Genomic DNA, 22,209 nt, shown 5'->3' with positions numbered 1-22,209 from the left:
GCTGAGGGCAAGTCCTGAGGGAACCCTGTTGGATCATATCACTGGCCCTGTGGGAGGGGAAGAGGGCCAGGAAAGCTCAGAGCCTGGAGGGCAGAGACTTCTTCCTGAGGAAGAGGGCAGGAAACACCTGCAGGGATATGCAATGCCTGCCAGATGGGAGATGTCTCCCAAGAGCAGGGGGGTCCTTGTCCCTAACTGTGCTGGTAATTCAGGCTGCCTCTGGCTCCCAGCGTGGTCATTGCTCTCCAGCATTGTTACCTGCGACGCTGCTGTTCAGTTTTTGTCCTCTGGCAGCTCTGGGCCCAAGCTGTGTTAAGGCCTCGTGGTGGCTCCCTGTCCCTCCTTGTATAAAGGTGGCAATAAGCCCAAGGGACTCCTGCAGCAAGGTATCTCTCTGTAGGTAGCTCACAACCTGCTGCAGCCTCTGGCAGGCTTTGCCCTTTCCCCACATTCATTCTTCGTATCACTCTGCCCTCCTAAGCAAAGGGAATTGGGACAGTGTTGCTATGTACCTTCACTTGTGCTACCTGCACCGTGTTTAGGACTGGCACCATGCATGCGGAGGTGGCCTGGGAGGTAGGGCAATGTGGTGCCCACGGGCGTGTTACATTCCCAATTCTTGTTGCAGATCCAGACATGGGAGCTGGTTTTCGAGTGCATGAGATCCCATTCCAGTTCAACCTCATGAAGCTGTTGCCCAGGTGCCAGCAGGTTGAAATGTTCTTCCTAATGCTGACAAAAGGTAGGTACCTCTTCACCACCTGCCTCCTCTTGTCCTCCCTCCATGGCTATGGGCACCCTGCTCCCTGTGCGTGTCTCCCTGGGAAGCAGGCATGTGAGAGCTTCCATGCCTCTTTCAACAGCTCAGTGCAGTTCTTGCCATCTCTGCAGCCCCTGAGCTGTCCATGTTTACTGCTGTCTTTCTTGGGATGATAGTTTTGGCAGAATTGCTTTTGAAAACATTAAACCTAGACTGTTGCTCCGTGGTGGTAGTTTTCTGTCTTTAACCCCAAACACCTCAAGAACAGTTCGAGTAGAAGCATGAGTCAGTGCAGGGTAGCTAATGATGCTGGAACTCCAGGGCTTCCTCAACACCCTCCAAGTCAGCCTTGTAGAGGTGCTGAGGTAAACTCTTGGCTTTGCAAAGGGCTGTCTCCTGGGGGCCTGGGCAGGTGGTGATTGTGGAGATGCTGTCTCTGAAGCTGCCATGGTTCTGTTTTGGAGCAGAGAATGAGGAGGTGACCAAGGACTCTTCGTTTGTGCCCAATGAAATGCTACTAAACCTCTTCCATGGCTGCCTGCAGCATGACCTCAGTGACCGGGAGATCCCCATGGCTGATGGTGATCATGTGGCTTTCATGGAGCAGGTTCTGCAAAGGGATCGTGATGGCCATCAACCCCCCTTCACACTCCCTGTCATCAGAGGTAAGGGCCAGGAGCATGGCAGCAGTGACACCAGGAGCTGGGGTGTTTCAGGAGCCTTGCTTTCAAGTGTCTTCCTCAGCTAGTGTTTCTCAAGCTGGTTTCTGTGTGCTCCGTTTCAGAAGAAACCCTGAAAGCCTCTGGGACCCTGGAGCAGCAGGATGCTTCTGCATCCTATCACCTTGTTGGCAGCAATGGCACCAGGGATATGACTGGTTCCACAAGTACTCTTCAGGTACTGCTGTGCTGCTGTCCTTCCCCTGAGCCTGCTCTGAAGGCAAAGCAGCAGCTGTTGAAGAGCAGGAAAGTTAGTAGAAGGGTTGGGAACAGATACAAAGGCTGGTGTTTTCCCCACGCTTGGCAGCAGTTTAAGCTGTAGTCTGTGGCTGAAATCCAGCAGGAATCTGGTGGGTGTGTGGATATTTGCATTCACCTTGGGCCTAGCCTGTTACAGCAGCACTGATGCTGTGCTACAGATTGCTCAGAGACCACGGCCAGTCACTGCCTGGAGGTCAGAATTGGCCCCAGCAAAGCTGGCTAAGCATCTCCTGACTGTGCTGGACCCAGGCTGCTCCGAGAATGGTGCAGGGGATGATCAGGATGATTTCAGCGCTGTGCCAACCAGCAGTCATGGAGGAACTTGCTCTGTGTGGTTGCTACCTGCCTCAAGGTAGGCCTGTGCCATGTGCTATGAGCTTATCCAGCTTCTGCTCTTTCATCAGAGCCTTGGCAACACAGAGCTGCCTGAGGATGACGTGACCCTGAGTGACACAACTGGGCCCCTTCCTGCACAATGGCGATGTTATGCCAAACTGGTCAACCCGCAGCATGTGTTCCTGACCTTCCTGCCAGCCACCTTCTCAGGTGAGGCCGCCTGTTGTGGGGAGCGGGAGGAGATAGCAGTCCCAAGCGTTTCCTCAGAAAAACAGGAAAACCAGAATTAGCTCTGGTAGGATGGAGAGGAAATTGAACAGCGGAGTCTAGACCCAATCTTTTTGCACCATATGGCCAGGAATAGAGTGGTGTGAAGTGCTGAATGTCTTGCTCTTCTCTTCTTGGTGCTGCCCACATGGTGTTTTCAGACAGGGGATGTGGCTTCAAGTCAGGGGATGTGGCTTCAAGTCATTTGCTGGCTGCAACCATTGGACCATTTTCCCAGTAGGGTTGTTAATGAATGGAGTAAGGAGACTGCTAATGGGATGGTCTCTGAGAGTCCCAGCTTCTGGGCATTGGCACAGGTCTGGCTTCCACTGAGCTGCTGGTGAAGGCTGCTAGGCTCAGCTGGAATTACTATGTGGAGCTGCTCCCACACACAAAGAGGTAGCAGGGACATCTGTCCTCTTGGAGTAAGGATGGAGGCGTTAAACTGTTCTCACTGGACAGAGGGTGATTTTGTTTTCTTCCAGATGTAATGTGCAGAAGCTGATGGCTTGTGGGTTGGACAAACCTCCAAAAGATGAGAGCCGATCTGGAGAGGATACACTGGGACCTGTCTGTGCAGAGCGAGTCGGGGCTGAGGCTGAAGAAGGGGATGCTGCAGTGCCATTACCTACCCTCAGCATAACACCAGCCCATGGTACCGCCCTCAGGACAGCACCTTGCTAAAGTATTAGTATTAGTATCCTTGCTATTCCCAAGCACGCTGGGGGGCAGATTGAGGTAGGAGGAATAACAGGTTGCTACAGCCTATCAGCTCCTACCTGGCAGTCAGCAGAGTCAGAGTCAGGACAAGGGGCACAGCTTTCATGATATTCACGTGGGGGTGAGGGAGTGTAATGTGAGCTGAGTGCCCATTGCCTGAGGATGGTTCCCTGTGGGCTAGGAGATTGCGAGTAGATAGAAGCTCCTAGGAATGGCACTACTGGGCTGCACTGGAAGGTCAGTGACTCTCGTGTCAGGATCCAGACTGGCACTACCAGCAGCAGCGCATTGTCTTAGGGAGAAGGGCACAGGTCTTGAGGTGTATGGGTTTTGACTGCACAGCCCCTGGTGCGTCCTTATTGGATGTAAGGTTGTGCTGCTGCAGAAGGTGGTGGTGGTGAACAGTCCACTGCCCAAAAAGGGGATCAGTGTGGTTGAACAAATCATTGTGCTGAGTGGTTGGGTGCTGGGTGAGGAGAGTGGCCCCTGAGATCTGAGTGGTGAGAAGCTTGTAAAACCGATACCTACCTGTGGTTGCTGCTGTGAGGGCTGTGACCTCTGAGACTAGGAACAAGGAGCCCATTTAAGGCCTTTATCTCAGGATTGTTTCTTTTGCAGAAGTGAGCCGTGACCCTGGAGAACAGGGTGGCCCCTCGCGGAGAGATGTACATATCTCCTTCTGTCGCCAGAGCTCGCAATCTGAGCTAGGCGAGTGCCGCCGATTTCGCTGCCCCATTTATATCTACAGCTGCTCTTTGGAGCTGTTACGAGAGCAGCTTGTCAGCCCACGGATGCACCGTCCTCCTCGGGACATCTTTTTCAGGTAATACCAACCATACCTGATTCCTAGACAGGAAACGGGAACTTCCTTGACAAGAGGCTGGCTCTTGCCCTGCCTTATTCTCTAGGTTTGGCCTCTCTGCCTTAGAGCAGCCACAGCTTGTGCGTGCCTTAGGGCCCTGTTTTACTGGCGCCAGAGCCGTTTATAGCCTGAATTGTGCTTCATTGGTCCTGAAGGCAGCGGCTCCTCTTTTCCAGGTCCCAGTCTCTAGAACGTCCTCCTACTGCTGCTTGGCTAGACCACAAGCATAAGGAGTTGGTGAGTTACTGCACGCTGCTGCAGGAGCATTCCCACCAGTGCTATGTGAAAGGTGAGGAGCGGTGCGATGGGAGCTGAGGCAGGGTCAGGGTTGGGGCTGGATCCTGGATCTTCTTTTAAGAAAGCAATGTCTCATTTTTCTTCTGACCTGACATTGAGCAAAGGGAGGGGCTGTGGGACTGGTCTCCCACCAGGAGGAATTTAAAGATGCCTCTGCGCATTCCCTATGGGTCTTGTATAGGCTGTTCCTGGACCTGTGCAGTGCTGTGGAGGGAGGTTCCTTCTTTGACTTTTTCCTCTCGCCTTCGGGGTGGCAGATCCCTAGGCCGCTCTGGCATGATGCAAGCCCAGGCTAACATGTACCGTTAGACATCCTGGCTGAGTCTCCTCTCCCAGCGCCTGTGCTGACTGCAACTCTGTGCTGGGACTCAGTAAAAATCTGTATGTGGCTATTGCCCGAGTCCTGAGGCCTTGCAGTGGGGTGCTCAGGAACTGTGTTTGATCTCTAGGGCTGTTCAAGAGCCTTCAGCAGTCACACAGCATCAACTCCCAGGACCTACTTACAGCCATGGACTACTGTGAGGAGCTGCTCCAAGAGATTGATATCACCAACTTCCTGCTGACGGTGTGCAGCCATGTCCGCTCATTCCGAGAGAGCCACCAACATTTCTGTACTCACTCCAAGACAGCCAGCTTCCAAGTGGGCAGCATAGAGCAAGAAGAGGAGCAGAACTCTAGGGAACGGGGTGTCTTGGTCTCTGAATCAAGGTAGGGGCACACCTCGGTCATGCTTCTGTTCTTAGCATTGGGCTAGCACAGGTCTGTCTTCAATCATCTCCTACTGCCTGCTAGAAGGAATGTTGTAGGGCAGGGTCTAACAGAGCTACATGTAAGGACAGATATTTCCAGCGGGATATGCACCTGGTATGGTGTCCACCAGGACCTTCTCTTTTTTGTAATCTCTAGTGGCATCCATCCTTTCACTTTCTCTTGTAGTCTTAGCTCATTGCTGTCCCATCTGGCCTGAGCTGGAGGGCAGTTTGTCTGCAAGTAACTCTCAGACTTTTTTCTGGAGAAATTACACATATCCTGCTGCTTTACTCATTTGAGTTTGCTGTTGACTCTGGTGAAAATGACAGGTTTGTTATCTTTTTTCTTATGAATAGAATGTCATTTTATTAATTAAAACTCTTGGGGAAAAAAACCAAACAAACCCTCACAAGAGAAGTATCAAGACAGAATTGGAATATGCTTGATGCTAGACTTCTGTCCTGCTGTTCCTTAGTGTATTTCTGAGGTTTGTATTGCCTCTGTAAACTTAAGGAGGGGAAAAAAGTACTCTACTATGCCTTAGTGTCTGTTGAAGAAACACCCTCTTTGGGTCCTTTGTCCTCTGTTTGCACTTGACTATCCTCAGTTCCTTTGTGTGAATTCACTAGCATTTGTTGGGAATCCCCAATTCTATTTCTTCTTATACTGTAAGTCATTGAGATGAGGCTGTGGATTTGAAAAACACCCAGTGTTTGGAATGTCAGATGACTTCTTCAAGTGCTACTTTCCCAGAGAAAAACTGTGTGAACTTTTTTTTTTAATAAGATACTACAAATCACCTATTCCAGTGCAAATTGTATAAACATTACTGAAGGATGTACAGCTTGTGACACATTGCATCCAGATCTGCCGTCTGTATTACTAATTTGAATACCTTGGGAATTCTTTGACCAAATGACATCCCACTCTCCAGACTGCATTTTCTGAGTTTTAGAAACTGATTCTGTCACGGACCTGTTGAGTGAGCATGGGCCTGAGCTTTGTGCTCTGCTCTGGGCTGCCAAGACACTAGAGATGCTGACGTAGTGGTATTTGCTGTGAGGTGCCCTGAACTAGTTGTTGGTAATTCAGATTGCTCCAGGCCCGTCACTGTACTCAGCCACATCTCTATTTCCCAAGGAGGGTGTGTAGCGTGGTGTAGAGTACCTGGCTATGGGATCAGTGTGGTTAAACTGCCTCTGGCCTGGCTTCAGACAGCCTGAGCGCTTATCTGGGTTAGTGGGTGGCAGGAGAGTTTCTGGGGCTGTAGGGGTGGGGGTTAAGTCACATCGTGTTTACACAGATGAGGTATGGGGAGCTGTGAGGTGGGATGCTAGCAGGGTAGCTAATACATATAACTATTCCTGTTTCTTGATTTGCCTGTCTGACCTGTCCACAATCCTGTCAGTGCGGAAATGGAGGACTACAGCGAGCAGGACTCCCATAACATTGCGAGCCCTACAGAGGAGCCAAAGAACAGTATGGGCACAAGCTGCTGTTCAGAGTTTCCCCTCTCGCTGCTGGAAATTGGACAGCCCTGCCAGGCACACCTTGACTTACATAAAATTATCCAGGTGAGGAACATAGGAGCTTGGCTTCGCTCCTGCAGGATAGTAGAGTAGAATGTCTGCTTCACGTTTGGGATTTCTCTTTTAGGAAAAATTCCTGGAAATTGGAAGTTTACATTTCAAGCCAGTGCCATCAAATCCTCACTATTTCTTCTACTGCCCGCCATCGGCCAAGAAAGAGGTAAGCGTGGTGCTGCTGTGGCAGGCACCTAGTTCTTGTGGGGGGAAGTAGCTTTGCTTAGTGTCAGATCTGGATTTGGGGCTGGCAGACCCATGGATAGAGTGAGCCCCTAGGAGGGCTCTCAACAGCCCGCTTCGCTGCCTGGCATGGTTCTAGTATCTGCCCTTCCTCTCTCCATCTCAGGAAGAGGCATCTCGGGATCAGGCAGACAGGAAAGGCAGTGAGGACATGGAGGGATCAGAGGCAGAATTGGCAGCTGAAGAAGGTAACATTTGCTCGCTCTGTCCTGGAGAAGAAAGTGTCTGTAGCCTGATTGTGGTGATGCCTTTCAGAGCTTGACTGTGTCTGGTGGGCTCTCTTGGGACATGGGACAGGTTTGCTAACAGGGAACCTGTGCCAACAGGAACTGTATCTGGGTGCTGCATTGCCACAGAGAGCGACCCAGAGCTGGAGGTGGAGTACCGTGAGAAGCTGGAGCATGAGTTCCCAGATACAGATTCCCTCTCGGACTCCAACACAGTGAACCAGGATGATGACTCCTTCAGTGTGCTGGGAGGGGACTCGCTCAATGAGCAGGAGTTCCTGGAGCAGGAGATGCCTCCTCTTTTCGTACACCTCACCTGCTCAGTGAAGCTGCGTAGCCAGCACAGCTCGATGCCCGTGCAGTCCCTGCCAACTTGTCTAGGTAAGAGCAAGCCTTGCTGTGAGGTTAAAGGGCAGTAAGGCTTCTGTCAGGTCCCTGCTGGGTGAGCAGTCCCTGGAACAAACATGCTGTGCCCTAAACAGCAGTCCCTCTGGACCAGCCCTCCCTTTACGGAACCCCCAGGGTCTCCCAGTATCGGACAAGGGATTTTTCACCAGGTCTCCCACTTTGTGGGATTGATCGGGAAAGGAGGAAAGGATCGTGGAGATTGGTGGCCTTCTTGAGCCTCTCCAGGGGTGTGGGACAGCCACCTCTTGCAGTCTCTGTACTTGCCACCAGGCTGTGTATGTGTGTAAGCAGAGCTGTTCCTTGCTTGATTCCCTTTGTCTGTGATCTCTCCTCAGGGGAAGTTCTGGGCTGCCTGGAAAGCTGCCAGGGCTTGAACACCATCGACTTGGGAGACCTCTGTGTGACCCTGGACATCTTTGTGCTGACATTGCCCCTGGAGATAGAAGTTGTGAACACAGACATTCTCCACAACAGGTAGGTAGAAAGAGGCCCAGTCACTCACCCACTGTCTGCCCTTCCCGGCCAGCCAGTTTCAGCTCCTCTGCATGTGCTGAGACTCGGGATTCTCCTCACAGAGCCTATCACAGCCCTAAGAAAACTAAGATTTTTCCAAGATGGGCTCACCTTCTCCAGAGATCCCTTTTCCTCTCTGGAGCCTCTGTCTGTTTATCTTCTCTGGCTCAAAAGCTGATGCTCAGCCTGCTCTCTCCTGTGGCAGATGCACCTCGGAGAGCAGCGTGTCCTTTACACGCTCTCCAGGGCAGCCGTCCTCTTTCCGCTCAGATGAAGATATCATGCACAACTTGGAACGGCTCCCATCCACAGGAGATGAGAGGTATGGCACTGCAGAAGTAGCAAGTTCCTCATGGGTTCTTTTTGCTGCCTAGGAGCTGCACTGTGGTGGCTGCGTAAATGAGAATGACTGGTTGATCCTTCTTCTCCTCTCTCCCAGGCACCCTGCGCTTTCCAACCTCCCTGGAGTGCACAGGCAGGCTATTGAAGCCACTATGAATGAGGTAAGCCAGCCTTGTTTACTTCTTGCTTCCAGCTGGAGCAATGTAGCCACAGCACACAATTGCTGTTCCACACTTCCTTGCCTCCTCCAAGCTGCAACTGAAGTGCCTTTCAGGCCTTGCTGGTATCACACAGGCCATGGGCCTTGTGCTCTCCAAAAGTGTGGGATTACCCTGAGAAAATTCTTACTGCAGTTGGGGTGGGACAGACAGACCTGTCTTCCAAAGACCTTTTTTTAGGTACATTCAGAAGGAGATAAGGGGATGTAGGTGATGAGAGGGACTGCCCTCATACTTATTGGGGTTTGGATCAGAACTGGAGCAGCTGTGCAAATACTGGTCACCTAGGTCTTGCACTGTGTCCTTGCTCTGCTCAGATTCGCTGGCTCCTGGATGATGAGATTGTGTCTGCACTGCGCCACTCGCAGGTCATCAGTACCTCTATCCTGCACCGAGTGGCCACCCACATCTATAACTCAAAGGGACGGCCCAGCTGCCACAGTGAAGTGGTGCTGCTCCAGTTTGTCTTTGGACCTGAGCACTCTCTGGAGAAGTTCAAGGAGGTAAAGAGAAAGCCCTGAGGCAGCATCATACGCTTAACTAGCGGGGTGCTTATTCTTCCCTGTGTTGCAGGAGTTCAGAAGAATGGCTCTGCCGGGCTACATGCTCAATGCAGAAGGCAGTGACTACCACTACATCTCCATCAGCCGCCTGCACTCCAGGCGGGCAGCTCCAAACCCTTCGGGGACACCCTGCTTGCAGCAGCCTGCTGGAGGGGGCACCAGGACAGCCCTGGGCCAGGCAGCCCAGGAGGGAAGCGGTGAAGCAGAGGCAGAGGACTCTGAGCTACACCATGCAAGCTGTGTCCTCCCAGAAGAAGCCCAGGGTCTTTGGGGGTGGCCGGAGAGTGAAACACGTATTGTGCCAGACACAGGAAACCCCATACGTGGAGGCAGCCACGCACAGGATGAGGTGAGAGACACTGAGGTGATCTTTTGGTGGGAAGGTGTGGGACACTGGTAACAGAAGGTAGAAGGATGCGGGAATACGGTTGAACTTTTTTCGGTGCCTGTTTTTTCTGGTCATTTCTGCAACCTTGGCTTGTGTGCAGGTCCCAGGAGAAGCACTGAGCCTTGAGCAGAGCAGAGCACTTGGCCACGACTCCCTGGAGGAGGCAGCGCTAGAGACAACCATACAGTCACTGCCATCCTCATCCTCTGAAAAGGGCAACAGTGAGAAATCACCATTGGTGACGCCATCTGCAGCAAGCCTGGCTGACTCCGTAACACAGAGCAGGGAAGGTAGGAGCTGTGAGTGCAGGCAGGATGTACCTCAACCTCAGCGACTTCTAAGGGAAGGGCCCCGTTTTGGCTGTAGCATATAAAACATGACTGTTACAGTCCCTAAACACCAGAATTGGTGGTGTTGCACTGTTGGTCTCTTCCTTGCCAGGGTGCTGGCAATTCACTGCTTAACAGTACCCAGGGTACTAGGCTGTGCTGCCGCACCGATCCCCCTAATGGCATGAAGTTCCTGGTGACTCCAGTAATGGCTGCGAGAACCCCAGCACTGCCTCCCCATGGCCAGCGCTGCCTGGTTGTCCTGTGCTGTGATGTTTCTCCATGATCAAACCCCTCTTCTCTTTGCAGGTTCCAGCAAGCAGCGTCCCAGCCGCGTGCAGAGCCTTGTGTCGAGCCAGGGCAGCATGGACTCCGACCACCTGGGTGAGTCTGCTGGGGCAGGGGTGACTGATAGCGTGCAGGTGACTGACAGCGTGCAGGCAGACACTGGCAGTGACATGATAGTGTGGGGGCATGGAGGACTGTGTGCCTGGGTTGGGGTGACCCCTGAGGACAGGGCTTGTGAATGGCTCTGATCTCCAAGAGCCTGCTGTACCCGGGGAGGAGGCTGGCTTGCCAGGCAGCCTGGGACTGAAGTGAGGATACGTTGCAGGTTACGATGGGGGAAGCAGTGACTCAGAGTATGAGGAGGCGCTAATGAGCGACCAGGAACCCAGGTGTCCCCTCATGCCGGATTTCTGGCTCATCATAAAAATCCAGCAGGACCGAGTGGAGGTCTATTACCACACACGGTAAGGAGGGTCCCGCTGTCTGGCCGTGGCTTCTCTGTATCAGGATCTTATTGCCACTCCCTTATCTCCTGGACAGGATCTCCTTCCTGCCCCATGTGGGTGGGGAGCTGCAGAAGTAGACTGGTGCTCGCTCCATAAGGGGAAAGCAACCACCCTTCCCCATTGTATTCCTGCTCCCAGCATACAGGGGCAGGCACTGTTCAGGTGCTCTGCTGACCCCTCTCTCCCCTTCCCTGTAAAGCAGCCTGAGTGTGGAGAAGGCAGCATTGGCAGAGACAGAAGAGCAGCAGCCAGGGGAGTGCCAGAGTCTCAACCAGGTGGTGGTGAAGAAGATCAGTGAAATCTGCAGGGTTGTCAATCAGGTAACAAATCTGCAGGGGGCAGGGTCAGAGCTGCAAGTTATGAGATGGCTTAGATGGGACGGGACCTCTGGAGGTTGTCTGGTCTGGGTCCAGCTCAGAGGAGGGCCTGGGGAGCCAGTTCAGCTGGTGGAGTCTCAGCTTGGGGGTCAAAGAAAAAGAGACTCAGTCCAGCCTAAAGCCCTTCTCTGTGCTGTCTTCTGTGAGCTGTACAAGCAACAGAACCAATCTTTTCTTATCCTCTCCAGCGTTTGCTGCTGCAAGACCTGCATGACAGCCACATATGTAACTCATTACTGGTGGCAGAAAGTGAGGAGGACATCTGGAAGAGTGAAACGCCCTATACTTCTTACAGGCAGCGTGTCATGCCCACAGATGGTATGAATATGCCCTTGGCCATGCCTCAGCAGCAGTGCCACTGCCTGCCCATGGATGTCTAAAAAGATGGTGACTTCCATGCTATGGCCCCAGCTATGTCCTATGTTCTTTATAGATTACTCTGTAGAGGAGAGCTACCAGCCCCGGGACTACCTGGCTGCCACCATGCAGTTCATGCCAGGTCACTTTGCTTGTGATGTTGTGTGGAGCACACTCATCCATGTGCATTCGCGCCTCAAGATGGGCCCCAACATGGGAGTCTCACGAGGTGTGTACAGCCCAGGTTCCCCCTCATTTTGTGTATCAAGAGGCTGGCTTCTGGCTGGGTTGGCACACCAGAGGAGCTAACATCCCATATTGCCCACAGCTATCCAGGCACTTCGCTCAGTGCTCAATGCCTTCTCTGTGGTGAACAGGAAGAACATGTTTGTCTACCAGGAACGTGCCACTAAATCTGTTTTCTACCTCCGGTAAGATGCCAGCATGACTTGTTGGCCTGAGCCTGCCCTGCTACATGCATTACACCAGACTGAGAGGTCCTTGGGGCAGAAAGTGTCTGCCCAGCCTCAGGGACCCTTCTGTGACCCAAGCAGCAAATATCTGGTTTCTGATGAGTCCAAGTCACATCAAGCCAGGTCCCTCCAGCTCTCCCTGCACTAAGCCTTTACATGGGAGGCAAAAAGATGATTTTATGGGTTTGGGTTTTTTGAGGGAGCCAGACAGCAATTTTTCCACAAGCTCCATCTTCTAAGGACTAATCCCCAGAAAGTGCACGGGGGAGAGCAAGGAAGATGTGGATCTTCTGTGGAGGTATGATGCTGTCATCCTTAGGAATGGAGGCTGACTTGTCTTTCTCCTGTGTTCAGACTGACCGAAACCACCTACAGTGGGAAGGTGTGGGAATCAGAGAGCAGCCTTAGTCCAGCGTCTCGCTCGCTGGCACTGACACGCAGCCAGGAGCCCATTTACACTGAGGATCTGATGGTGAGTCTGCTGCTTTCTGGGAGTGGATGTTGGTGCTCTTGGTCACAGGAGTGGAGGGAACGTAGTAGTTCCAGCAGCCTGGATTTTATGGAGGATAAAACTTATGTTGTAGATGTGTGGAGTGGGCAGCAGTGGGTGGGTTCTGCCTGACCTTACTGACAGCCTGAGACAATGGTGGATCTAGAATTCACATGGAAATGACTTCCGTGTGGCTTTTTTTTTACTTCTCCAGGGCTCTCGTTCCTCTCTGGACACAGTCTCGTGCCGTAGTGTGGACTCTGCCCGCCCTGTGGGACAGGTGGACAGACACATCCAGCTGATGGTCCATGGTGTTGCCCCAGCAGGTGAGTGTTATGGCACCTGGCCAGCGGATGGACTGTGCCGATGCAAAGCAGAGGAATAGAGCTCCAGCCCCTGCCCTCTTGGCTTGAAGAGCAGAGAAAGTATCTCCCTCCAGAGCAAGCTGGTTTTTCATTAGCCCAGAGGTGCTCTCCGTTCTGTCTGGATGGGAATGTGGGGAGACGATCTGTGGCCCACAGTGAAACCTCCTGTAGACTGGGTGGCTTATGCCAACTTTCCCTATGCAGGAGTGCATTTGTCTTTGCCTGCTGCACCAGCAGTCTTTTGTGATCATGAACAGGTAGAAAAAGATGCCTGAAGAAATTGATGGCGGGGAAAGATATGTTCCCTGTGGAAAGTGACTGTGAGGGTGGTACATCCTGACCAGGCAGGGAGGGGTTGCTCTGTTCGTTCTTACTGGATGGGGTGAAAAAGCTGCTCGTGCCTCTGCTTACTTGTCAGGGCCTGAGATCACAGATGAACTGGTGAAAGTGCTGCGCAGACGCCTGGATGAGGCCACCCTGGATATCATCACTGTCATGCTGGTGCGGAACTGCAAGCTGACCCCAGCAGATGTGGAGGTACCTCACTGGATATCTGCTCTGCTCATCCCAGAGGCCGTAACACTTTCCTACTTTTTGACCTGTTTCAGCCTCTCCTGCCCCAGGGCAGGGAAGGCCAGGGCAGTTTGCTGCTTCCCGTTCCCTGCTCCAGTGCTTGCTCAGGCTAGCGTTCACCGAGGTGTATACTGTGCGGGTGCCAGGGTAGGTGGGAGATCCCCTTTGCTGGGGTTTGCAGCATGGCAGGGCCTCCCTGCAAATACCCCTGGAACACCTGCCTGCATGTGTCCCAGGGACATATGGTCTGTGGACCTGAGCTCTGCCCACCACACTCTCCCTTCGCATAGCCAGCTGGTGTAACTTGGATCAGTGTTAGAGCCCCAGGGTATCCTGCTAGTCTCAGCTGAGTTTTAAAGCCTTCTCTCTGCAGTTTATCCAGCCCCCTGGGACGCCACCCACAGAGGTCCTGCAGTTCACGCTGCCACCCTCCGCCCTGCCTTGGCTGCATGCAGTGGCCTACTATCTGCGCCAGAACCTGCTCATCTTCTTGCACACCCCAAAGTACACTGACAGCAACGTGGAGCACCACTTCAAGGTGAGGAGGGCTGTGAGTTGGGCCAGTAGTTTGCCCAGCTTCTATGTGCTGCTGGGAGCATTTGTTGGGGCAGCGTGGTCATTATGTTGCCAGCTCTGCCGTGTTGTGTCAGAGAGGAACTGACACCAAATACTGAAGCCTGGAGGAGTTTCAAGGACTATGAGCAGTTCCTGTTTGGCCCAGTATAAACTTGGAGAGGCCTTGCTTTGATACAAGTGGTCACTTGCTGGGCAAAATGCAGTAGCGACAAAGCTCATGCCCACATTCTTCTCCCAGGATCATGGGAGAAGACCCCCTTGCAAAGCTGAGCTTGGTTCCTTGCGTGGCTCCCTCAGACTGAAACGTAATAAAAGTTAGGGAGCAACTACCCACCTCCTCTACATGGTCATAGCAAGTTTAGAAGGTGAGACCAGATGTGTAGTGCCGTATAACCCTTCACAGAGCTGTAGGAGGGTCCTTCTGCCAACAGTGGCCAAGTCTGTGCTGGCAAGTGTTTTAAGTAGATCTGGATTACTTGCTAGAGGTTTGGGGATGAGCTCTGCGCACACATGGGCCTCTGCTTCCAGTTAAGGCAACTCTGTCACCGTTCTTCCTTGCTCTCCTTAGCACTACTTCAACCACAGTGGGAGCATCCCTGACCAGGATCTCTACCTGTACAACAAGCCAGGTGGCCAAGGCACTGGTGGCAAAGGTACTGTGCTCAACTAATTTCTGAAACAGGGTATGGGGCTGCGTGATGAAGAGCCATTTCCCACATTGAAGAACTCTGAGTGACTGAGGAGGGCCAGTGTCAGGGCAACGTGTTCCTCTGCTGGCTGGGAGGTGGGCAGGGCGTGTGCTTGGGGGACTGCGCACCTTTGCGTGTGTGGTGGAGCGAGCCAAGGCCTCCCACAGAGCAACTTGCTAAGCTTGGCCTGTTGCCGTAGGAAGCAGCTCTAGGTTCCACTAGCTGTGGGGGCAAGACACAGTGTGAGACCTCAGTAAGTGTGGGGCACAGAGATTCGGTGGAGCTGGAGCATGGAGGAGGGACAATTGTTGCTGGAGCATCACCGTGAAGGGGTAGCAACTAAGCACAGGCTGTGGGGGTAACATCCTTGCTCTTTTCTCTGGACTGCTGGCGGAGGGATTGGATAGGGCCCATCCTGCAGCAGGCTGTCATGTTGTGTTTTGTCCAGGCCATGTGGTCTGTCACCTGGCCATCGTGTGTCTCGTGCCCCTTGTGCACCATCTGAATGTTCTTCTGTTATGTAGGTACCATGTCGGACCTTGTGCAGCACCTCTTTCCACTCTCCCACTTCCAAGGTAGCACCTGTGGCTCCAAGTATTACTCTGGTTCCCTTTCCCATGCAGCTCCCTGGCCCTTCTGGTCCCTGCTGTTCTTGTTTTCCTCGTGTTGTGGCTTCAGCTGTGACTCCTCTGTGTGTTTGTGTATGTGTGTCCATTTAGCTGAGCCTCCTCTTTTTTTGCTGGCTGGATAAATGAGCAAACAGAACCTGCTGCTCTGAGATGGCAGCTCTGCAGTCCCCAGCTGCCGAGGGTCCGTGTGCTGCCCTGTTAGCTTGCAAGCAGTGAACTCCAAAAATCCTTCACCCTTTTTTCCCCACAGGTCCAAACAGGCATCTCCTCCCTGAGGAAGGCGGGTCACGATGTTTCAAGTGTGGTTTCATGCTCTAGGGTGTAGCATCATCACTCTCCCTGTGGCTCTGTCCTGGGGTGGGGGATTCCCTTGCATACCAGTGGGCTGGAGTGCCCGGGCACCACTAGATGTGTACTTTGTATTTTAGTGAGCCTGAGTCAGAGGGGACTCAGCGTCCCTCACAGATGGGAGGTTACAGCTCCCTAGTACCCCACGCCTCCACGAGATGCAACGGATGAGTACATAGCCAAACTCCAGTGCAGCAGGCAGAAAGGTCCTTGGCAGCTCTTGCTAACTTACCTCTTCCCATAGTCCCAGAGCTCAGTTTCTTGAGTTTCTCACCTGTGATTTAGTGGTTGCATTTCAGCTTCTCCATGCTCCTGTGACAAGACTGGAAGCCTTGTTCCCTGCAGCGGGGAGGCTAGCCTTTCTGCTGGTGAGGCAGGGGCAGTCGTCATCTCTGCCCCGAGGGACTGAGCCAGCTGTTGAGTGGTTGGCATTTGCTTGGCAAACCAGCTCTGTCTCAAGGAAGCACATGCAAAGGAGGAGTCTGCTCCTGAGGCTGCTGACCTGGTCTGCTTGAAAGCACTGCTGTGGGTGCTCCCTCTCTAGAGCACGTGTCCCAGCATGAGGAGGACGTGGGACATTGTGCTTGGTTGTTCTCATGTCCTCACCTGAGACAGACTGAAGCAGAGCGGAGCTACAGAATGGATATGATAGGGAAACCTGCTAGAGAGGAGGAGGCTGAAGGGGCTCAGTGTGGGAGTTTATCTGGGAGAAGAAGAGGGGAATAACTACATCTTAGTCTGCCATTACCTGCATGAATATTCACTGTTATTCTGGTGGGTCCAGGGTTGACTGCCAAGCCAGACAGATGAGGAGTTTGTGCTCTTTACTGTTAAAAAGGAGAAAGTCTGCTTGGGAAAGCTCGTACTCGCTGTCCTGGGCGGCAGATTTGCTGTTCTGAGTGAAGTCCTGGTCCCCTCTACCTTTGATATTTAGGAAATTACGAACTTCTCCATTATTTGCTGGGTAAGGGATTATTCCTGTGCCTGTCTGGGGAAGAGACATGTCACAGCCTGCTGCAGAGCACCTCTGAGATAAGGCAACTCCTGTACTTTTCTTCAAGTGGAGAGGTGCTCATAGGTCTAGTTTCCTTTCCTCAGTGTAAGTGCAAGTGAGCTGCCTTCTGACTTGAATGTTCGCCTCTCTCCTTTGGGAGCAGCTCTCTCCATCCCACTGCCCTCTCCCTTCCATCTGGCATGTCTTGGAGGAAAGGTTGCTGCAGAGCTTACGCTTCATTAGGAATGATGGAGACCAGATGTTTGTGCTGCTGGTTACACCTGGGCGCAGTCTGCTGTGGCTGGATTTGTCTCAGCACAAGGAGGGCACCCATCCTCCATGCAGTACTGCGGATCCAGTTGGGTGCAGTTTGGTTGCTCTGTGGCAGCGAGTCTGGTGTCACTCCCTGGTGTCACTAGGGTGGAGAAGGATGGGGTGTGGACTCAGCAGTGCTGTGGGGCTGAGGTGGTCTGCATCTGGCCACATCCGTTGGCAGTGTTGGGGCAGCTTTGCCATCCAGTCACCTGAGCGCTGGCTTAGTTGGTCAAGGGGCTTTGAAAGGGGGTGGGAGCATCTAGATTTACAGCATGGGGTTTGGAGCTCACAACTGCATCTGCTGCTGCTTCCCTGGTGCCCTGGCCAGCAAGCTGGGCCATAGGGAGTGAGTCCTGTTTCCTCTGTGGTCTGTAGCAGGGCTTCTCCTTCTGTGTGGCCCAGGGGACACAGCGCACAGGCTGTGGAGCAAGCACCACGCTGCTTCTCTGTGTCTCTGAACTGTCCTGTTATGTGTGCGTAGGGCTCAGCGTAGGTATGCTACAGCCAGGGCCTGAATTTTACTCTGCAGCAACTCCAGGCTAATACTACATCTGCTTTGTCCCCAGCCTTGCTGGTAGGAGTGTGTGGAGAAGGCCTCAGGATCAAATCTTGTACCATGGGGAGGGGGCTGTGAGTGTAATCTGCAACATGTCATCTGCCTTCTGCAGGGACTTGAGATCCTTCATAGCCTAGAGAGGGCTGCTGGAGAGTGTCTGGGTTCTGTACTCTGTCCCTTGAGACTGTAGGGATGGTGAGCCCCATCCTGGATCTCTCTGCACAAAGGCCCTCCCGGGGCAAATGGAGATACTTTCCCCTTGCATATGGGACTGGATAACCCAGGAAGCTCCTGCAGGACAAGGTGAAAACTGCTGTGATGCTGCAGGAGAGAGATTCTTGGAATGGTGGGGACACCTTGTGCCAGACACCATGCTTCTTCCCCTGTCTCCCCGTGGGCACAGCTAGCCTCTGCTCCCCTGGCTGCATCCCCTCCCGTGGGTCCTGCCTGCCACGTGGCACTGTGCAACCCAAGTGGTGACACAACAGTCCCAGGTGCGGGGTGGCAGGCTGCAGACAGGGACTTGTAGGGTGCACCCAGTGCTGGGCTGACGGAGGCTGTCTCGGGCTGTCCCCCGCAGGAATCGCATGCATTGCACTGACATTTGTGGATGAGCACGGCAGCCCCACCTCGCTGCCCCACGGGGAGAGACCTGACCCTCTGAAGCTGCCTTCCTCCTCGCCCATTGTGGGCCTGCTGCAGGACGCCGATTTCGAAAGCCTCACTGCGGTCAGCAGGCACCAGCCAGAGGCTGGAGCCCTACATTCAGGTAGGAAATGAAACGGGTCACAAGCTGCCAATTCTCTGCTGCCTCCGCATCCCCTGGGTCACCTAGGAGGGCCAGCAAATGTGGGGATGCAGAGCCATGCAGGACTGCCCTTACCCGCAGAGCCCTGCGTGCTGGTGCGCCTGGATATCTGGGAGAAGGGCAACATCAGCCTGCTGCAGCTGTCGGAGAAGCTGCGTGGGGCCCTGCGCCATGCTCTCTGCGATGCCATCATGGAGTTCCTCGTGCTGCCAGCCCCACTCTGCGTGGAAGCCGCCTGCCCCCTGGGTGCCGCGGACCTGGAGGAGCTGAGCTCTGCGGGTGAGAGCCCGGCCGGGGCAGCCATCCCGAGCTCCCAGCCAGACTCGTTGCTTGTTTCAGCTTGGCTGTGCTGGGGGAACTGCGGCTGAGGGGGCTGGGAGGGAGTGTTATGGTTTGAGAAACCCATAACAATTTATTGTTGCTTAGGTGATAGAAAGATTGTCTGATGAGCCCTCCCCACCCAGGAGGGGGAATCAGGGAAAAAACAAGGAAACCTGGGCATTGAAATATATGCAGATTGAATAGAATAGGATAAGATAATTAACATTAATAGCACTAAAGAACCGATATTGATCCCGATACCAATACAGAATATACAAAGATTATACTCAGCCAGTTGTATCAGTAGGAAGCTGTGCGCTCCCAGCAGCGGACAGCAAATGTCGGTCGCTGCGAGTGCTACGGATCTGGGAGGAAGGGAAGGCCTCAGGGGTCCAGCACCAGGGCAAGAAGGTCTCAGGATGGCAGCCATCAAGGAAGAGAGCACTACACAGCAAACTTTCTAATTTATGTTGAATGTGACGTTCACGGTATGAAATAATCCTGTCGGCCAGCTTGGGTCAAGTGCTCGGGTCTCGCTCTTCCTTATCCCTGCACCTAGCAAGCTCAAAGACACTGAGACCTTGAAATCCACACAGCATAGTTGGCTATAAAGTAAATATTTTCAGAAATTCAAACACTAGAGTCTTCTAAAAGTGCAGTCTTCCCAAGTATTAGAAGAGAAATTAGTCCTGTGTTGCTCAAACCAGGACAGGGAGGAAGCCACTCTCCCCTCTGCAAGCTATGCTGTGTGATGTCTCAGGGAAAAAGCATTACAGAAATTAGGGACAGAAGAGATATTTAAAGGTGTGTCTGCTTCCCAAGATTGAATCTACTTTGCTGGGTGTTGCTGAGGGCTATCTCCCTTCTCTTCAGCCAGGCTCTGGCCAGCCACAGTGGGGTACACCGGGGATACCAGGTGTGTGGCAGTGGGATGCTCTGGAGTCTGATTTGCTCTGTCTCCACAGGAGGTCTAAGGAGGACCATGTCGGAGACCAAGGGCTTGGCCCTGACCACTGCTGGGGCTGGCAGGAGCTGTCCTCCACCCTTGCACTTCACTTCTGCCCCTTCATCCAGCTCTGGGGAGCCAGTGACACCCACGAGCAAGCTGGGACGCCGCAGCTTCTGGGACATGCTGGTAATGTTGAGGGACCAGTGGGGAGCAGGGCCTCTAAGTCCTTATGGTGCATCGGGCCAGGAGGAACAGAAAGGAGGGGTCTGACTGGAGTTGGGGGGCTGAGCTGGTAGTGGGGACTCTGAGATCAGGGCGCTAGCTGGGCTGTGCAGGTGCACAGCCTTAACTCACCCCCTTCTCCCTAGAGCAAGGCAGAGTCCTCGGAGCTGGGCAGCCCCAAGACTACAGATGACATTGTGCTGGAGAGGCCAGAAGAGGCTCGCACGAGGCGGCGACACAAGACTGAGAGTGTCAAGCAGCACCTGAGCCAGGATCGTGCCTCAGCCACAGCTGAACTGGAGCAGGCACAGAGGCAAGCACGTGCTGCAGGCCAAGTAGATGGGGTGGTGTTTCCCTCCATCTGCTGTACATTGCTCCGCAGCCTGACATCCTGCTGGCTCTATATGTGTCTCAACCCTCTGGACCACATCCCTTTTCTTTGTAGTTTCTCCCTCACACAGCCAGTTAGGGGAGCTGGGGAGCTGCCTTCCACACACAAAACCTTGCTCGTCATTGCTCCAGTGCTGCTGGGAGCACTGCTAGTTCTCCCTGCCAGAGATCCCTTTGCTGCGTTGTGGGGCCCTGTGCAACACCTGACACTCTTATGGCTACTGACCCAGAAGGACCAAGCTCGAGGGCTGTAACAACCCAAAACGGAGGCTACCTGCACTTTGCTCTGGGGCTGGGAGGGGACCATTGCACTTTGTTGCTGTTGACTGATCTGGTATAATTGTGCTTCCCTTTCCTCTTCCTAGGCGCCGAGCCTGCCAGTTGGAAGAAGGGGATGTAGGTACCATGCACCCACTCTTCAGTCAAACCTGCCAGCAGTGGATGGCATTCATGAACAACCTGGGTATGTGTCTCAGGCCCCAGCTCCTCCAGATAGGCTGGGAGTGGGCCTTTCTACCCAGAGCTTTGAGGACAGGTCCTCGTATGGCACCAAGCCAGCCATCTTCATCCCTTGCCGATCTCTACCTAGGGACACACCCTGTCTCTCTCCAAACCTCCCCAGAGTCTGATTGGTCTCAGGGCCAGCATCTGCATTACAAAGCTGTGGCAGGAGTCATGGCATGTGTCTGTGCACCTGAACAAACCTGCTAAGGCCTGTGGTTGTGTCTGCCATGCTCTAAGTCCAGGGTTTGCTGGACTTGGCTGCAACTGCTTTGGAGAGACTTAGACTCCACCAGCAGCTGCGGTAGTGATTTAGCTCCCAGGTGTAGCAGGAAGGGAGGATCTGAGCCTCTGCAATATGCCCTGGGACTGTGAAGCTGTATGGGAGACCCCCACTCTTGAAGGGAGGGAGAGAGGAGGGATGCCCTTCATGTGGTGGGATTTGGGTCTGTGGCTGCCCTGTTGCTGCATTCTGGATAGCTCTCACATCAGTGTACGTCTCCTGCTGGCAAGGTAGAGCTGTCTTCCTCCTCCAGTGAGGAGTAAGCCAGGGAAAAAGGAATAAGTGGGGGAATAAAGTGCTGTGCTCAGAGCATGCAGGGAGTTTGATCCAGGTCCCACTTCAAGCCAGAGCTTGAAACCAGGGGTTACTTCAGCCTTCATCTTCTCCTTCATATCAGGTCCTTGTTCTCTAGCTCTGCCTGCCTCAGTCCCTGGCAAGGCAGGAACTTGACCTGCTCTGGGCAGCAGGCCTGCAACGGGGCTCCCGTAGCCCTCTCTGCTGCCCAGGCGGGCAGGGCTTGGCTCTGGGGCAGCTTGAAACCTTGTCCTACAGTACTTCTTCCGTGCAGGATGCCCATCAGTGCAGCAGTGCTCAGTGGAGATTGTGTCCCGTTTCCTCCTGTCCTCCATCCTGGTGGAAGTGGTCAGCCTGGTCACTGCCCTGGCGAGCGACACCACTGTCAAGGTGTTTGAGCAGATCTGGTGAGTAACACGTTTCATAGGGAACTGTTTGACACCAGCAAATGCCAATCAGCTGTGCCAGCCTCTACTCCCATGTCTCTACTTGTCAGCCACCTTTTGGTGCTCTTCTTTGCAGCTACCATCGGGGCACCACCTTCCTGCCCTACAAGCCTGGTCAGAGCTCCAGCCCTCGCCCTGCAGCCGTCAGACACTTCATCCTGCTGGGACGCAACTTCCAGCAGTGGCGTTGCAGCACAGAACAGGGTGAGTGCCTGGCCAGGGTCCACAGAACTGCATGCTGGGGGGCTCTTGGGGTGGGAGATGTACGAGCAGGGTTCCCCTCCTTGCTGAGACAGACTGCTTGTGCCCAGAGATGGGCAGTGGGTTGTCTGTTTTCAGCTCCTGAGCCCTTACTCTCAAATTTGCTTATAACTGCATATTTCAGATGAGCTGAGCCATAGTGTGGCACAACATCCTGTCATGGCACCTTAATGGCATGTGGGATGTAAGAGCGGGATGAACTGGTGCTGAGGGTTATAACTCTGGCTTCTTCCAGCTCACAAAGGACTCCAGCGCTTTGAGGCCATGGAATTCAGCTCGGCAGAGAGAGGCTCTGATCCTAACCTTGTTGGACGAGACCTGGCGCCCCGACAAAGGTTCCTCTTCATGGAGATCATAGACAAAAAGGTAGCAGTGGTGCCTGTGTGAGGTTGTTTTCTGAAAGCCAGGTTGT

The 22,209-nt window shown here is 53.5% G+C and overlaps 1 protein-coding gene across 1 annotated transcript in view; it reads left to right on the top strand.

Annotated features, from left to right (window-relative positions):
- The window catches only part of SZT2 (seizure threshold 2 homolog (mouse)), a 59,243-nt gene that overhangs the window by 22,764 nt on the left and 14,270 nt on the right, over nucleotides 1–22,209 (top strand). The window contains exons 20-55 of the mRNA XM_009884677.1: nucleotides 629–742; nucleotides 1,228–1,425; nucleotides 1,545–1,657; nucleotides 2,145–2,286; nucleotides 3,682–3,886; nucleotides 4,102–4,214; nucleotides 4,672–4,930; nucleotides 6,381–6,546; nucleotides 6,629–6,721; nucleotides 6,905–6,986; nucleotides 7,125–7,406; nucleotides 7,769–7,907; nucleotides 8,152–8,268; nucleotides 8,386–8,449; nucleotides 8,824–9,009; nucleotides 9,080–9,418; nucleotides 9,558–9,678; nucleotides 10,096–10,170; nucleotides 10,400–10,538; nucleotides 10,783–10,900; nucleotides 11,146–11,275; nucleotides 11,391–11,543; nucleotides 11,643–11,745; nucleotides 12,142–12,259; nucleotides 12,492–12,603; nucleotides 13,061–13,179; nucleotides 13,589–13,753; nucleotides 14,360–14,444; nucleotides 17,903–18,091; nucleotides 18,212–18,409; nucleotides 19,417–19,586; nucleotides 19,769–19,935; nucleotides 20,378–20,475; nucleotides 21,365–21,497; nucleotides 21,613–21,740; nucleotides 22,033–22,163. Of these exons, the coding sequence (XP_009882979.1) occupies nucleotides 629–742; nucleotides 1,228–1,425; nucleotides 1,545–1,657; nucleotides 2,145–2,286; nucleotides 3,682–3,886; nucleotides 4,102–4,214; nucleotides 4,672–4,930; nucleotides 6,381–6,546; nucleotides 6,629–6,721; nucleotides 6,905–6,986; nucleotides 7,125–7,406; nucleotides 7,769–7,907; nucleotides 8,152–8,268; nucleotides 8,386–8,449; nucleotides 8,824–9,009; nucleotides 9,080–9,418; nucleotides 9,558–9,678; nucleotides 10,096–10,170; nucleotides 10,400–10,538; nucleotides 10,783–10,900; nucleotides 11,146–11,275; nucleotides 11,391–11,543; nucleotides 11,643–11,745; nucleotides 12,142–12,259; nucleotides 12,492–12,603; nucleotides 13,061–13,179; nucleotides 13,589–13,753; nucleotides 14,360–14,444; nucleotides 17,903–18,091; nucleotides 18,212–18,409; nucleotides 19,417–19,586; nucleotides 19,769–19,935; nucleotides 20,378–20,475; nucleotides 21,365–21,497; nucleotides 21,613–21,740; nucleotides 22,033–22,163 (5,264 nt within the window). The remainder of the gene's footprint in view (nucleotides 1–628; nucleotides 743–1,227; nucleotides 1,426–1,544; nucleotides 1,658–2,144; nucleotides 2,287–3,681; nucleotides 3,887–4,101; nucleotides 4,215–4,671; nucleotides 4,931–6,380; nucleotides 6,547–6,628; nucleotides 6,722–6,904; nucleotides 6,987–7,124; nucleotides 7,407–7,768; nucleotides 7,908–8,151; nucleotides 8,269–8,385; nucleotides 8,450–8,823; nucleotides 9,010–9,079; nucleotides 9,419–9,557; nucleotides 9,679–10,095; nucleotides 10,171–10,399; nucleotides 10,539–10,782; nucleotides 10,901–11,145; nucleotides 11,276–11,390; nucleotides 11,544–11,642; nucleotides 11,746–12,141; nucleotides 12,260–12,491; nucleotides 12,604–13,060; nucleotides 13,180–13,588; nucleotides 13,754–14,359; nucleotides 14,445–17,902; nucleotides 18,092–18,211; nucleotides 18,410–19,416; nucleotides 19,587–19,768; nucleotides 19,936–20,377; nucleotides 20,476–21,364; nucleotides 21,498–21,612; nucleotides 21,741–22,032; nucleotides 22,164–22,209) is intronic.

Source organism: Charadrius vociferus, unplaced genomic scaffold, assembly GCF_000708025.1.
Source record: "Charadrius vociferus isolate BGI_N301 unplaced genomic scaffold, ASM70802v2 scaffold163, whole genome shotgun sequence".
Classification (NCBI taxonomy): Eukaryota; Metazoa; Chordata; class Aves; order Charadriiformes; family Charadriidae; genus Charadrius; species Charadrius vociferus.
This window is presented reverse-complemented; position numbering and strand designations above follow the sequence as displayed.